Source organism: Crocodylus porosus, unplaced genomic scaffold, assembly GCF_001723895.1.
Source record: "Crocodylus porosus isolate Cpor-Errol unplaced genomic scaffold, CroPor_comp1, whole genome shotgun sequence".
Taxonomy (NCBI): domain Eukaryota; kingdom Metazoa; phylum Chordata; order Crocodylia; family Crocodylidae; genus Crocodylus; species Crocodylus porosus.
Genome location: NW_017728912.1, coordinates 5606862 through 5623355, shown reverse-complemented (window position 1 = coordinate 5623355; position 16494 = coordinate 5606862). Strand labels below are relative to the sequence as shown.

The 16494-nt window shown below is 42.4% G+C and overlaps 1 protein-coding gene across 1 annotated transcript in view; it reads left to right on the top strand.

Moving 5' to 3' along the window:
• LOC109309541 (UPF0462 protein C4orf33 homolog) overlaps positions 1-15590 on the top strand; it is a 29212-nt gene extending 13622 nt beyond the window's left edge. The window contains exons 5-7 of the mRNA XM_019534317.1: positions 6686-6734; positions 11943-12142; positions 15315-15590. Of these exons, the coding sequence (XP_019389862.1) occupies positions 6686-6734; positions 11943-12142; positions 15315-15402 (337 nt within the window). The 3' untranslated portion in view covers positions 15403-15590. The remainder of the gene's footprint in view (positions 1-6685; positions 6735-11942; positions 12143-15314) is intronic.
• Positions 15591-16494: the final 904 nt, after the last annotated feature.

The following is a 16494-nucleotide window of genomic DNA, read 5'->3' as shown; positions in this document are numbered from 1 at the left end:
TCCATAAATGGGGAGCCCTAGGTTCCTCTGCAGAGGCCCACCCTGGAAATCCTCAGTGTCCATGTATTGTGTTGAAATACCCCAACTCAGGGCACATGTCTGTAAACTGAGGAAGGCGGGGTTCCACTATTTGCAGTTGTCCTGAGGGATCAGGCCTCTGAAGCGGCAGAGTGGCACAGGCCCAACCTTGTGGGGCAACAGGCAACATCCTTGTTACCCAGTGAAGCAGATCAGTTGATCCTGCTTCAAGGATCACATTGGTTTATAGTCTAAGGCTGCCTATAGACATTCTTTTTCATGTTCTAATTAAAATGCGAATAAACAGGCTCAATTCACTGAGTATGCTCTGCATTCTAATTAAAATGCTCTAGCATTGCCTCAGCGTCATGTGTGTTAAGACCCCTGATATTCCAAAATAGCCACGGGGTCACCTCTTACTAAAGCTTGTTGAATAAGCTTGAGTTAAAGCATTGCACAGACATTTTGAAATGTCAGGTGGGGCTTAATACAGATGACAGTGAGGTGTTTTAATTACAGCAGCTCTCTGGGAACCGCACTTAATTAACCCCGCCCTCCCCTTCCCTCTGAGCATGTGTGTAGGCAGCCTAAGATGTCAAGTCATGTCTTGTACTGCAGTCATGATTTGAAGGATGGATAGAATAACTACCTAGGAGGTAAAACTTAATTCCAGTGTTATACCTTCTTCTCCAGAACTTGGAAATACCTTGCTGTCCCCAATTTTGCACAAGAAGAGAGCTACAGCAAGTCTTGTTGTGCATAACTTGTGGAGCTTTGCAACATTTTAGGTTGGATTTAGGATGACAGGGGGTACCTTTTTTCCCCAGGTACACTCCCAACGTTCCCCAGTGCCTGATAAAGAGTGGAAGACCCTTTAGCTATCTAGCATGCTCACAAAATGTAGCCATCTAGTAGGACTGATTTTTCACTTTGGATCAGTATTTTATTGACCTAAAACAGACATGGAAAGGATGCTAATCCTACAGAAAAAAGGTCTAGTCCATAGGTACTCAGAAATACAGAAAAAACAAATTAAGATTTAGAATTCAAATCAAATTATTTGATTGGATTCTTATATCTGAATATTTTGCTTGTATTTGGTAGAAACATTATCATTCATACATTTATATTCATATATATGGGTAGAAACATGTGAGGTTTTTTTTGTTGTTCAGGGCCCTAAAATCTGAGGATCCCTTATCCACCTAATCCCTACACCCAAGAAATTTTGGATTCAGAGCATTAGTTAACTTGGATACTTCTTGGTTTTCATTTAAGATTATCCTTATTAATTAGGAAAAAATGGTTTACTCTATTTCAGCTTAATGGAACATAGCCTACATTCCTTCCCATGTATGAAAACCTATTTTTGATTAAGAGTAAATGTATAGTAATTTAATTTTTAGTTAAAAATATGTGATCATTCCTATAAACTGTGAAATATACTATGCTAGAAATAAGGCATTTATATGCATTAGTTTGACTGGTTTATTAGAAATCACACTGCCTCTGACTTTGCTGGCGGCTGTAATCTGACTAATTATGGTCATAGAAGTGAGGTGGTTTTAAAAGAAATCAGGGATTATGATGCAGTGTTTGTTTGTTTCTTGCTGGGAGAAATGTCAGTTATCTGCTGAATATTCCCATGGTTGTGGCATCCTTTACAACATTTTCAAATTAGAATAATTTTAGAGTTGAGAGAATGACACATTAGAAATCAGTCAAGGCTCAGAAGTCATCAGAAGCTCTAAGAGTGACAGTTAGAGAGCTTGTAATTGTTTCCAGACCAGAAGATGCTGTATATCATAGTGATCTAGTTATTCTTATTGCCTTTATCAATAAAATATGGAAATTCTTAGTGACCCCACCCACAAAAAAAAAAAAAAGGAAAATAAGGAAAACCCACTCTACTGGTGACAGCTCTACAGTTAACTTTCAGTGACATAACCATTTATTTCTATTTGTTTGTAGTTTTTTACACTTTTTATAGGTTAAATTGATACGAAGTCTTATTAAACTCATTTTAAACTGGCCTGGGACTTTGTTTAGGTTTAGATCACATTAACACAGGCATGAAGCATTTCTGAAAACGAATAAAATAAGGTTAATCCCAGAAAAGGCAGGATCAGGTGATGATATGAAAACTAAGATCCAGAGGGTGAGAAGCACCTCGTTCTCTCCATTCCTCATTCTGCTTTCCCCTGTCCCAGGTCCGAGCACCTTCCCTGGCAGTGGGGAGGGCAGACCAAAAGTGGGAACGTGTGGTATAGGTGCAGTGGGCAGAGGTTTGCTGTTGTGGAGGTAAGGGTGGGGAGGGGAAGACATTAACTCCTCTTCTTTTTTCTTTTTTTTACCCCCTCAGAAATCTATGGGCTGGTATGCCCCAGATCTTCAGGCTTGAACAGCAAAAAGAAACATGTTTCTATCTATATATGAGCATTACGGGTACTGGGTAATTAACTGGCCGATTGCTTAATTACCTGGAAACTCCCTACACGTGCAAAGTAGCTATCACATAATAAAAAGCTCCAACCAGCTATCAAGTTAAACCTAAAAAATGTATACTAACTTTATAGCTGCTTGATATTAAGCTTTAATTTGCATGTGTAGAAGTGTCAGCTGATGGGCCTGCCAGCCCCAGGGGTACATCATGCCCAGTGTAAACTCCCCAATCCCTAGGGTTTATGGAAGCCACAGTCCCAAGGGTCCAAGTGTTTCACACAAACCCCCAAACCCTGGGGATCATGACTGGTGTGATACCTGGTGCTTTGGGGTGCAGAAAAACTCCAGGGCCAGGGGATAACTGCAGGAGTGCTCCCCATGCCCCAGGGGTGTGGAGTACCCCTGCAGTAATCCTCTGGTCCCAAGGGTGCATGGGGAACGCCTGTGGCTGGGAGCCCCTCAACTGAGGGGAGCTCCCAGCTTTGGGAGCTTCTTGCTGGAGCAGTAGGAATTTAGGATTGGCCTCCCCTTGCACCGACAATAAGGCGTAATGGGATCTAATGCATGATTATGTAGCGTGGCAAGAGGCACGATTGCGAATTACACATTAGATCACATCAAGTCTTTACCTGCGTGTGTAAATGGGGCCTCTATATATGAATGCTAATGTTGCTGTCAAATGCAGGAAGAATATTCAGATGTAAAAACCCCATCAGATCATATTATTTGAATTTTATACCTTAACTGGTGAATTGCCCGTCAAGAATGATAGTGGGGATAGAGCATCACCATGATGGAGGGGACAGAGTAGAGGTGAGGCCAGCACTGCACTGCCAGGGGAGTAGATGGCAAGACCAGCGCTGCTGGTTTCACTCCCCAACTCTGTTCCCCCTCTTCTAGCCATTATGGCAGCGCTCTGCAATCCCAGTCTATCCGCGCTGTCCCCTCTGTCCCCCTCCCCCATCATCCTGTGCTGCTGTTTACTCCAAGGAGCCCTGTGAGCATTACTGGCTGGAGCCCCCCCCCCCCCCCAAGAGTATTACGGACAGATGCACAGACAGATGGACCAAGTCCTTTATTTAGATACATAAAAAATGTGTTTTTTCTGCATTTCTGAGTACCTATGGACTAGACCTTTTTCTGTAAGATTAGCATTCTTTTTGTGTTTGCTTTAGGTAACAAAAAGCTATTGTAATAGTACACTGTATAAAATGCTGCTTGAAACAGGTGTTTGTGGCAAGATAAAAAAGACATCTTTCCTTGTAGCTGCGTATTTTTGGGAACTGCCTCTGCATTGTGTGCTGCCACCACCCAGGTTGTACTGTCAGTTATGTCTTTACTAATATCATACGGGTTACCCGGCATTTTGAAAGTGAACATTTTTTCACTGTAGACCCATACACATATCATATTTAGTCATGCAGTTTACAGTCCAAAGTGTGAGATGCATAGTTGATAGGCCTGTGCGGAGTGGGTAGTATCCGCTTCAGTTTTGGATTTGACTGATTCGGGGGACAGTGATTCGATTCAAATCAATTCAGTCGAATCTGATTCGGAGGTTCGGCTGCTGCCGAATCTCTGAATCACGCAGGCCCATCCCCCACCCACTCTCCCATCTCCAGCAATGGCTGCCCTGTCCTCCCCAGCTCCCGGCAGTTTGAAATTAAAAGCCCCGACTCACCAGGTGCTGCCAGACGGGGACAATCCCTACTGCCCCATGCTGCGTGGGGGGCTCTGCACGAGCCCTCCCCGACCCCAGCCCTCCCCATGGCTGCCTCGCCCACCCCAGGTCTGGCCCTTTAAGGGAAAATAACCCCCCAAGCCCCTGAATTCACCGGTTCATGCCTAGTGGGGGCCAGTGCCCCATGCCACATGTAGGGCTCTTCCATGAGCCCTGGAAGCCCGGAAGCTGCTGCAGGAGCTGGTGAGTTGAGGTTTTTTTTATTTTATTTTTTTCTTAATGGGCCAGAGCTTGGGCAGGTGCAGCGACCATGGAGGGCGGGGGTGCTGGGACAGCAAGGAGGTCGGGGGGCTCATTTAGGGCCCCCCATGCAGCATGAGGCAGTGAGGGGAAGCGGGGATTGCCTCCCACACCCAGCAGCATCTGGTGAGTAGGGGCTTTTTTAAAGCACCAGGACCAGTGGATGTGATATCTTGACTTTAGCATTCTCAATAACAAGTTAAGGAAATAGGCTGGATAAAAGTACTGTAAGGTGGATACATAACTGGTTGGATTTATGTGATCAGTGAGTAGTCATGACTCAGTGTCTAATTTTGAGGAAGTAACAAGGGTTACCTAGGGGGTCTTTCCTGGGTCCAGTGTTGTTCAATATTTTCATTTATTAGTGTACACTTAGCAAATTTGCAGATGACACCAAGTTGGGTGGATTTGTAGGCACTCCAGAGAGTAGGGCTAGGATCCAGAATGACTTGCATAAACTGGGGAAATAGTCCACAATTAACTAGATGAAATTCAACGAGAACAAATGCAGAGTTCTGCACTTGAGATGGAATAATTGCATGGACAAGTAGAGACTTGGTACTGCCTGGCTAGGCTGCAGTGCTGTAGAGAAGGACTTGGGGGTTATAGTAAACCATTAGCTGAATGTGAGCCAACAGTGTGCTCTTGTTGCAAAAAGGGCCAATAGTATATCATGTTGTATTGACAGGGGTGTTGCTTGCAAATCAAACTAAGTGATTCTTTCAATCTATTCAGTACTGGTGAGACCTTACCTGGAGAATTGTGTCCAGTTATGAGCCTCACTCTTAAAGAAAGGTGTGCACAGATTGGAAAGAATTCAGTGGAGACTAACAAAAGTGAATAGAGGCCTGGGGAGTGTGATGTATGAGGAAAGGCTGAAAGAACTAGAGTTATTTAGTCTGGAGAATAAAAGACTCAGAAGGGATTTGATAACATTCTTGAAATACCTAAAGGGCGATAGACTATTCTTTGTGGCATGAGTAGACAGGACTGGAAACAGCTGCCTTGAGCTGCAGCAGGCAAAATTTAGGTTGGAGATTAGGAGGGACTTTCTGATGATGAGAGTGGTGAAGTACTAGAACAGGTGATCTAGAGATGTTGTGGAATCTCCATCCCTGGAAATTTTCAAGAGCAGGTTGGACAGACACTTGGCTGGGAAAGTTTAGCCAGGGATGATCCTACTTGGAGAAGGGGGCTGGACTAGATGCTCTTGTGAGGTCTCTTCCAGCCACACTTTCCTATGATCCTACTTCTCAACAGTGTTAAAAAATAAGAAAAAAAAAAATATCTTCAGTCTGAATCCTGAAAAATTTGAACCTGATATTGTGAGTTACTGAGTGTATGAAAGTGTCTTGGCACCCTCAGATTCCATGTAGTTCTCTAGCACTTGCAGGTACTCAGCCTCTCACAGGATCTGATCTGTTGTTGTAAGTGATGTGCCATAATACTGGCAACGTTGGCATTTTAAAAAGCAATGTAATATTATCTTGGTCAGTCTGCATTATGTGAGTATTGTAACATATTCTGTTATGATCATGGGTTTAATTAATTAGAACATATTAATTAAAAATATAGCAATAGCAAGATCAGGTAATTGTATATTCTTGTTTACTGAAAAGTGGAAGTTCAATTATTGAATTTGTATGTAGAGGTGTGTGTACATGGGAAATTATTTATTGAATGATTTTATGAACACTTAAAGTTACATCTTCCCCTATGTGAACAGTACTCCATTTATTGTAGAATGGTTGGATGCTGAAATTTCTTTTTTTTAAAGCAGTTTTATATAATATGTAATGAATCCCATATACATTATGGTGAGCATTATTTCAGTACATCCAAACAGTTGGTCTTTAAATTGATTTCCCTGTTTAATTTCTGATGCATCAAAAAGTTAGCTGATGAAGTTTTGATTTATGCTCTGTACCTATGTATAACTTTAATTTGGGTGCCATTTTAATTTGAACTGATAACTGTTGCAATCTATTTGCATGGGGATAAAATAGACCACTACCTTTAAACTGTGTGAATGCATATGGTTGTCATTTCCATTATCAGTGGGGATTAGGATAGATCAGTCAAGATACTTGAAGTCTTTAGGGATCAAATTTCTGTCTGGTTAGAGGAGAGATTAGATATGAAATTTAATTCAAGATTTTAAAAGGGAAGACTCTGAGTTAGATATGGAGTCAGTTCTGCCATTATAGTTCAAATTCTGTCTTTCTTATGTTTCTTTTTGGCTAGGCATGGACAACATCTTGTACTATTGCTTTCTGGAGGAGATTGTTTTGCAGTAAGTAATATTCCTCAAACATTTTACAATGGAATATCAGCTAAACAACTTTAATATTTTTCAGTATTTGTTTATAGTCCCTCCTGCTTGGTTGCTTGTAAAAGGTTTCGTACAAAGGAAGATTTTTCACCACTGACTGCTCTTTTTCTATATGGCATTGCTATTCTTACTTTTGTGTCCTTGAAGAGGACAAGAAAACATGTCTCTCTTGTTTACTGCTTTATTTGTACTCTGAACTTGGTGATTTTTGGAAAATTTTCAGGGATAGTGTTTTAGAAAGGTCTGACTTTGCAAGCTTGCCTCTGCATCTCTCAGTGCTATGCCACACAGGATTTGTTGAATATTTCATTGGTCTTGTTTCCTCTAGAGGCTGATTTTTTTTAATAGTGTAGAATGAAGCTTCTCAAGCTTTTTTTTTTTTCAGCAGATGAAATTCATCTTTTTAGACCAGAGGTCCTCAATCCTTCAGCCCTGGGGAATGGATGAGAAGCATGGAGCCAGCCTGTAGGCATGATCCAGTATGGGATCAGACTACAGGTGCAATCTGGCTCCAGATCCAGCCACAGAGTAAGCCCATGTACCACAGTGGACTGGCCCCACTGCATACCAGTGCAATCTAGCATTCAGGATCATGTCATCTGGCCTGTGGGGTTCCTCATGTGTTCAGAAATTTGGCAGTAAGGCAGCAGCAATTACCATTGGCCCCACTCCCTCACCATCAAATTTCTAGACCTGGGGAGAGACGCACAGGCCAAATGATGTGGCTTTGTGGGTTGGAACTTGCTTACAGGCCATAGCCATAGCACTACTGTTTTAGACTATGTTTATCAACTGTTCTCGCTTCTCTCTTTCCCATTAGGATCTGGAAACTACATCAATTACACATATGATGAAAATATGGGCAATTGCTGTAGTTTTCAGATGTACTGAAATATTTAATGCATTCAGAAAGAAGTAGGAGATTTAATACCATGTGGCCAAAATAGTGAGAGATGGGGATTTAGGTTGAACTTGCAGAAATAGGCACCCATGATTTCTCCCACATATTTTGCAGGGAGAACAAGATATCTAATTTTTAAAATACATGTCAGCCTTCCACAGAAGTAAGACTCAGACTCTGACACTTGCTGTGAGCTCGTACAAAGAAGTTAGAGCGCTGACACAAGTGACATTGTTGTGTGATGGCCCACTGAAAGCACTTTACAGCTGTGCCCTTATAGAAGTGCGTGGCTGCAGAGTGCTTTAAAAGGCCCCAGTCCCACAACAGTCTTAACCCTCATGACATGAAGGCGCTTCAAAGTGGAACGCCTTTGTTATCTTGTATCAGCATGTGCTGGGAGCAGCATTGCGCTGATGCAGCCCAGTCCTGCTCCTGGCACTGTCTTCAGAATGGGAGGAAGGCAAGGGAGTGGAGGGAGTTTGGTTTGGGGATTGCCCAGCTAGTGCTAGAGGGTGGGACAGGTAGTTTGGACCCCCCCTCAGGTGGGGGGCCCCAATCCACCCACCCATTCTCCACCACTGGCTGGGCAACCCCCCAGACGGATCTCTCTCCTCTCCCTTCCCACTTCCCATTCTGAAGAGAGTGCCACTCTGTACCATTTCAGATTTTCTTTGTCTATCATGAAGAAGGTGAAAAAGCTCTAAACTTAAATGTATCTATTACAAGTTATCTTTAAAGCAAATTTGACTACCTTAATTTAGGTGCTTATGTGGAAGCTGAGCACTTTTGAAAACCGATCTCTCAGACTGGTTTTTGTGGGTGGGTTATTTTCAGAATGGAACACTACAAAGAAGTCCTACATCTTCCTAAAATTCGAAAGTGCCTATTGCAGAGAAGGTACAACAGCTCCCTCATTATTATATTTTAATCTGATTTTACTACTTTGTGAGAGATGAGCATTCTGAGATGAAAAATAAATCAAATTAGTAAAAGTAAGGTGCCTTCTTTAACATTCAAACAATTTAAAAATGTTATAAAATGTTTTCCTACTGTAAGAGTCACTTTATAATGAAAATTAAATAACTTTGGTTCTGAAATCAGGCTTTGAAATATGTAAAATGCTGCTCGTTTTATACTTCTTGTTCACAGTATCAACTATGTCACTGAATAGTAGATCTCTGTTTAAGGTGCAACAGCTTCAAGATTAAATGCGTGTCATTTGTTTTTTAAAATGCCTTTTTTTAAAAAATAGAGAACAATCATGATAAAATCAATTTCTGTTATCTTAAAAGTAATGGTTTTCCACACTTTCCTTTACTGACAGTTTTGCAAATTGCCAGTCACTGCTCTCTTTACTTTCCTGTTTTTCCTGTCTTTTTTTCCTGGGTATTAAGGATTGTAAATTTCACTTCAACATTTGTTTTACTGTCTGTAATATAAATCATAGTAATAGTATAGTTTATTTGAGCAAAGCCAGCTTGCCTGCAAATCACTCGTAACTTGGCTCCAGGGATGAGGATTTATCAAATTAATCAAAGCCTCACCTATTGAAAGACATATTCTTTTATCCAAGTTTTGATCACACTGTAATAGTAACTAATTTAGGTTAAATTTGACCTTTTCTTTATTTTCAAGGAAACCTAACTATTTTGACAGTCTAGGATGACATGAAACCCTTGTACAGACTCCAGATATACTTTTACAAATGGCTTTCACTTGAACATTGCAGTTGACACTTCTGTCTTGCATGCAGTCTTTGACAGATGGATTTTATGTGGTCCATACACTGTAGTAAGAAAGTTTGACTTAGTAGTGAAATCTGTGCCTATGTGAGAATTCACCAGATAGTGTTGTTTGTATCTTAAGGAGAGTGAAATGCAATTTTAATAAATTTTCTTATACTTGCTAGGCTCCAGTCCTTCTTTTTGCAATTTTCCTAAGCAAAATTCCTAAGATTTGGACTTTTTTGATGAAATATTGCTCACATTTAAGCAGTGATAACTGTGTTAACAATCAGCTGAGTAAAGGGCCTTTGGCTTTGATGCAGCAAGCTGTGTATGTCCTTCAGCTGTCCACTAACCACCAGAAAATACCAAACCCAGAAGTTACTATTCTGAAAAGCCACACTATTAACCAAAAAAAAAAGAAATTGCCCACACATTGTTACAGACCCATCGTAGGTATTGTAACAGCTACGTTAGTATAACCGAGGTTAAAGAGTACAGGTTTCTCTTGCTTTATGCTGTACATGTGTTTCTGGAAAACGGTGCATAACTTGAATTCACATAAAGGGAACCCACTTTACAGTGTAACAAATAGGGAAATGTTCCAGGTCTTCAACTGTATTGACCCCCAGAACCATTTCTACCACTTTTACAAGACAATTTTGGTACTTACCAACAGCAGACACTACACCCAAGCACAAGGCACTATCATAATGTAGATGGCAACTACAGAAATGGGTGTTGTAGACAATGAGCAAAAAGCACAAATCCATACAGAAGACTGTATTTTGGTGCGTGTCACTCCCACAATGCACTGCATAAAGCAGCTGACTGTAGGCTTCCACCACACTGATCTCATAAGAGTGAATTTACCTCGTGTATAATGCATTTTTGGTATAAAAAAAGTCATCACATAAGAGCAAACTTGCCCATACAGTACCCACATAAAGCAAGGGTAACCTGTACTGTTTTTTCTACATTGTCCACTTGTTTGTTTTGTACATTAGACAGCACCACATGTATAGTCAAACAACCCAACAAATCATCCAGTGAAACACCCACAGAAATAACAAAGCAATGTAGAAAAAGAAAACAATGCAAAACCACAAGCTGTAAGGCAAGAGTTGTAAGTGAAGCTGTATGTAAATTATTTTTAAAGTGATGGTGTCCTCTTGATTGTAACTGTATGAAGATGTGAGGGGAAAATCCCAAAAATGATGATTACCTCATATTTTGAAAAAATGAATCGAGTGGCTGTTGCTACACTTGGAATCTTTTTCCACTATTGCACTTTTTCTAATAGTGTTGCTCCATATAGAGATACATGCTTCTGAAAGGGAAAGGGGCTGTGGGCTTGCAATTGCTATATTGTACATAAACCAGGAGTAACTTCAGTGAAGTCATTAGTTACACCAATGCAAGAGAGATCTAATTATGGCCTACTGTTTACTCTGCTCCTTCTTTCCTCAACATGGACCTGCCAGATACTAAAACATAATTTGCCTACATCTGGAATGTTGGGTCTAGTAAGAGGTATATACATTCCTTTATTTTACTGTAATGTAGTATATAATAGCGATTATTGGACTGGTTTGAAATCCATGATAGTTATGATAATTTGCAGTGCAGGCATATAAGGAAATAATACAATGGAAGTTTGAAAAGTTAGGATTATTTTTCAGTAATATTAATAATATTTCCTTTCACTGACTTGGCTCAGCCAGTTGTAATAGAGGAGACTATATTCTGAAAAACCTGCTTTAGCAACAGAATTACGACAGAGCCTCAAGATTATATGACCTTTTGCTACTGGGTTCTTTAAAAGAATCAATGGAAGTATTAATTCTTCCTGCAACTAAGTCAGTGACTATAAGGATGAACACAACCAGCTCCAGAATATCAGACCCAGCAACAGGTTTTTTAGCTGCCAGTGACTAACACCTAACTGGTAATATTTGCACAGAAGTGAGAAAAAAATGCACATGGAGCTCAGTGTTTTAGCGTAAAATAAAAACCTAAATAAACTTATTTTAAGTTTGGTTACATGCACATAATTCAGAGTAATATTTTTCCTTATAACATGTTTGTATGCTTTAAGTTCTTTCTTTAAACAGAATATACAGTTTAGAGCACATCTGAACTGCATATTCCACAGTCCACCTTGTCCATTCCCCCTGACTTGTGCTTCCAGATCCAGTCCTGTAGTTACCTTCTGAATGGTTGTCATATAGCTAGGAAGGGTTGAATGTCCTTCAGTGCTTTTCCAGGCTCACTCGGATTCCATTTGGTGGATGAGTCTTGCAGGCTTCCTGTATAACAAAACTTATAGTTTGCTATAATCCATATGTTAAAGGTAATATTTTATTGGAAACACTTATAGACCTTTACCCCAATATCATGTTTAAACATGCCATATCATTCAGATAATTAAAATACTCTTGCTTGTTTGAAAATACCTTCATTTATTGTGCTGTGGTGATAGTAATTTGCTGTTTAAATGATAAGGTGGCATTTTAACCTTTTTCTTTTTAATATTAATTAAAGAAAGGCCTTGACTTGGATTTTAAAGCAGACATACACTGGAACAAATGGAATGGCACAGCCCTTATACCTTGGAGGTATTTTCCACCTGGTGTAGACAAGATGAATGCATATGCCATCCATGGGTCTGGAATTGGAAGAACTTATGAGGCACTTTATCCGATACCTAGAGAAGAGATAGCAGAAGATCAGGGGCCAAATTTGTGAGTACAAAACCAGTGTGGTGTTTGTTTTCTTTTTTTTTTCTCTCAGTGATTACTACAATAGCAAGGCTGGGGAATCCTTCCTGCTGGAGTGTGATATGCTGAAATGTTTTCAGTATGATGCACATAAATAGCATCATGAAATCTGGGAAGTCTTTCTGCTGACTTGGATGCTGTTTAGATGTGACCCAGAGAAGAGAGGCAGACTGTTAATAAAAATATACTAAATTCAGCTAATAATAATATAGAGATTCCTATTTAAGAGTATTTTTATGTTGTTATGCAAATTGTCTTAGATGAAATGTAATACAGTGATATGAAGAGAAGCAGCAGAGAGCATATTCCACTAGTTTTCCTATTCGGTAATGGATGCACTTCCCATACTGATTTGCATAACTTAGTAGCAAAGTTCAGCAAAGTACTTGCTCAGGCATTTAACTTTAAGCCCATATGTAAGCCCTTTTGAAGTCTCCAATGAAGTTTCCAGCCAGATGGGTCATAATTTTTTGTTGTTCTGTTTAGGTCAGAATGTCAGCCCTATTCTGGCTTGGCTGTACTGCTCTGCATGCAAAGCAGACGTGGAAACAATGATTTCAGCCTCTAAAAATTCTTGCTATTTAGGGCATCCTCAGGTAGAACAAAACTATGGGTGCTTACACAAGTGCAGGCAGCCTGTCAGGGAGGTGCTGTTACTCGAGATGCTTTGTACTCATGGTGCTTTACACAAAGTACCATGAGCTAGTGCCGTTGAATCCAACAGGCATTTGCCTGTTAGGGCAGGGGTGAACCTGTCCGGACGCTGGCCAGCAGGCAGGGGCAGTCCTGCCAATCTCCCAGGAGGCTGCTGACTAACCCTCTTTCCAGTCCTGCCCTCTCCACCAGCTGGCAACTGCCCTCAGCAGCCTCTGCCACTGTCAAGATGCTTGCGCTAGGGGTGGGGGTGGGGGGAAGAGAGACCCACCTGCCATGGGTGCCCACCCAGCTGCTACTTATGGGGTTTTGGGGGATCTGGACTGGGCCCATGAGGCAAAGGCCTTTTTTTTTTTTCCCCCCTGCCCTACTCTCCACGGGAGCATCTTGACAGCAGCAGGGGGTGTCATGTCTGGAGCTGCTGGTGGGAAATGGAGCCCTGCCCTGCCCTGCCACACAGGCCCAACGCCACTACTCCTGCTGGGGTTTTGGGTAGAGCCAGGATGGGCCTGTGAGGTGGGGAGCCTCCATTTCTACCTCCCCTGCCCCATCTCCAGTGTGGCAACCCCTGCCACTGTCAGGATATTTGCAAGTCAGGTGGGTGGGTGTGGGGGGAGGAAACCCTATTCCTTGCAGGCTCAGCTCAGCTCCTCCCCAAGCTGTAGGGGGCGTATATGGGGGGGGGGGCTCCCTTCTCCTGCCTCTCTTTCTCCCACTGCACAGGGAGAAGACCGTCTGGGATGTGGCATGGGATGTGGGTGGAATCGCTCAAAATTAACCTGTACAGAGAACCTGTATACAGGTTCCCTAAGGCACTCTGCCTTAGAGTGCCCTATCTGATAACGTATCAAACGAGGGTTAAATTTTCACGCAATTGGCTATTTTAAAAGTGCTCTGCAGTCATGACCATGTGTTATATTATGACTGTATAGTGCTCAGGGGCCTCATCATGCAAAAAATGGAATTTCTGTAAGTGCCCTATGATAGTAGCTCCACCTTCTCTCTTAATCATTAGTGCTGGGTGTGCCATGTTGTGTCCCTTAGCTCAAAGTCCCCGAGGGCTGTCGGTAGTGGATTATGAGTTGCAGTAGCCTATGCTGTTCACTGTTTGAATGAGTTAATTCTAAATGGCTTTATCAGCCAAATGTTAACAGCTTTTAGGTTTTTGCCCATGGTTTTGTGTATACAGCTATTTATTCACATAAATGGTAACATTTCAATAGCTAATGATTTGATTAGCAAAGGCAGTTGCAGCATTTGAATCCTCAGTAGTTACACCTTGAAATGCAAGTTCAGTTGGCACCGTTAAATACTGCCAAACTGCTTTCACAGTTACAATACCTAAAGTATTTATCTTGGTTCCCATTCATAACAGAGAACTAGGCAAATGCAGCTGTAAAAGTAAATCCTGGAATGCAGTAAACCATTGGTTGTCAATTGGGGGTATGTGTATCCCTAGGGGTATGTAAAAAGGTCCTAGGGGGTACTCGCACCTAATGTGGCTGATTTTTAAATGCTGTGTGCTTGCGCACAGCTGCAGCACAGCACACAAGCAGCCAGGAAAGCATCCAGGTCTGGCTGGTAAGTATGTTGTGAGGGAAGAGGCCAGGGGAAGGGGCAGATTCAGGTCCTAGCGGTAGGGGAGAGTGTGGGCTGGGATGCACTGGGCTCTTCCTGGCGGGGGGCTGGGCTGGGATGCATTCAGGGTGGGCAGCAGCAGCAGTGCTGGGAAGGGTCTACGGGGGGGCTGTAGCCACTCCAGAATTTGCTGCAGCCCTCCCATAGCCCCCTCCCAGCACTGCCACTGCCCGCCCCAACTGCAGTGCAGCCCAGCCCCCACTGGGAACAGCCTGGCACTGGCCCCAGTCCACAGCGGCAGCCTTCCCTCCCCTACCAAGATCAGGGGGCAGATGTCCCTGTGCCCTCCCAGGGGTGCACATAGCTGTGGGAGCCACCCTCTGTGTGGCTCAGTCCTGTGCCCTGCCCCGACTGGACAGCGCCTGCCCCAGCCCCACTCCCTCCCCCACTGCAGGGCCAGCTCACCCTTGCCCCATGCCCTCCTGGGGTGCATGCACCAGCAGGAACTCCCACCACCTTCCCATGCCCCCTCATTTGAGCTGGTGTGGGCTCTGTCCCACTCTCTGCCCTGGCTGTGAAGGCTTCCTCCCCCTCACCGCCTTAAAAACAAGTAAAAAAATGTAAAGAGGTACCTGAGCTGGAACATTGAGAGAAGGGGTACAGTTGTTAAAAAAGGTTAAAAACCCCTGTAGTAAACTATCAAGATTTTAATAGCACCTACGGTATTTCTACCCACAAATGACTATGTATGTAGAATTGTAGCTCCAGCTATTGTATTTTGATCACAGCCCATTTTTGAAATAAGAGTTAATTTAAAAGTGTGTTATTAAAGTGAATATTGTGTTCTTGTGAGACTTGTTCTTTACCTACAAATTACAGTTCTCTATCTGTTTCTCACCAATAGCCACCGTCTGGAGTACTTCAAAAAGTTCAGTTTAAAGTGGATTATGGGAGAGAACTGGGAGCAGCCTGCATCAGACCTGTGGCCATAGCTTAAATAGTTTCAGCAATCAAGGAACATCCTGTGACAGAGAAGAAATACCAACCCAAAAAGCAGCTACCTGAGAAATCTTTTCAATGTGCTTAAAGCAAATCTTTTGTTGCAGCTTTAATGTGATATAAAATTTCAAATAATAATTTAAGTAGATATTCCTTTTCATAATGTTTTGTTTATATTGATTCTTTTAAACAAATGATAAATAGAGGAATAATTGGTATTTTGGCCATTTGTTTACTGTTGTTCCCGCCCCCCCACAACTGTTCTGAAGGTTAGCAGAAACCAGTGAAAGTATTTTAATCCAGAAAAAAGGAGCTTCTCTAGTAACTGGCCCAGGTAAGCTCAAGAGGTGATCAGGATTTTCCCAACAAAATCGTTCTCTCTTCTTCCCCACTGCTCCAAAATACTGAATTCTCAGAACTGAAATGTTTGTGGGAAGGTATTGGTTCCACTAAAAATTCTACCAGTTCAGCTTATAAAAACCAGTTTCTCATAAAACCAGAGAGTGGTCTCATTACAGCACAGCCAATATCCTGACAGTCAGATCACTGACCCCTGAGATGTGACAGTTCTATGCAATCTGCTAATTCAGGGCATGGATCTGAACTTGATTCTCCTGCATCTCGGGCAAATACCTGATCACCTGGGATGCAGACGGAAGTTAAATTTTTCATGCAATAAGGCCCCTAAAAGTGCTTTATAGCTGCACCATGACACACGTGCTTAATTGCAGAATGCTTTTAAAGTGGCCTATCGCACGAAAAATTAACCCTCCTCAAATGAGGTATCAGATGACTGCACTCTGTTTTAGAGTGCCTTAGAAAACTTGTGTTTCCTAGGGTTAATGTTTTGTGCATTTGGGGCCAGCCCCACCTCTTGGGCTGTTAGCAGGAAGGGAGGAGGAAGCAGCAGTAGTGCACTGCTGGCTCAGCTTTGCCTGGCCTGAGCTGGAGGGAGGTGAGTGGATCAGAGCCCCCCTCCCCTGCCTTCTGCCTCCCCACAAGCCCCTCAGCTGTGGTACTGGGGGGGAGTTGGGCAGGACCTGTGAGGTGGAAAAGCTCTGATTTCCCTGCCCCCTCCAGCTCAG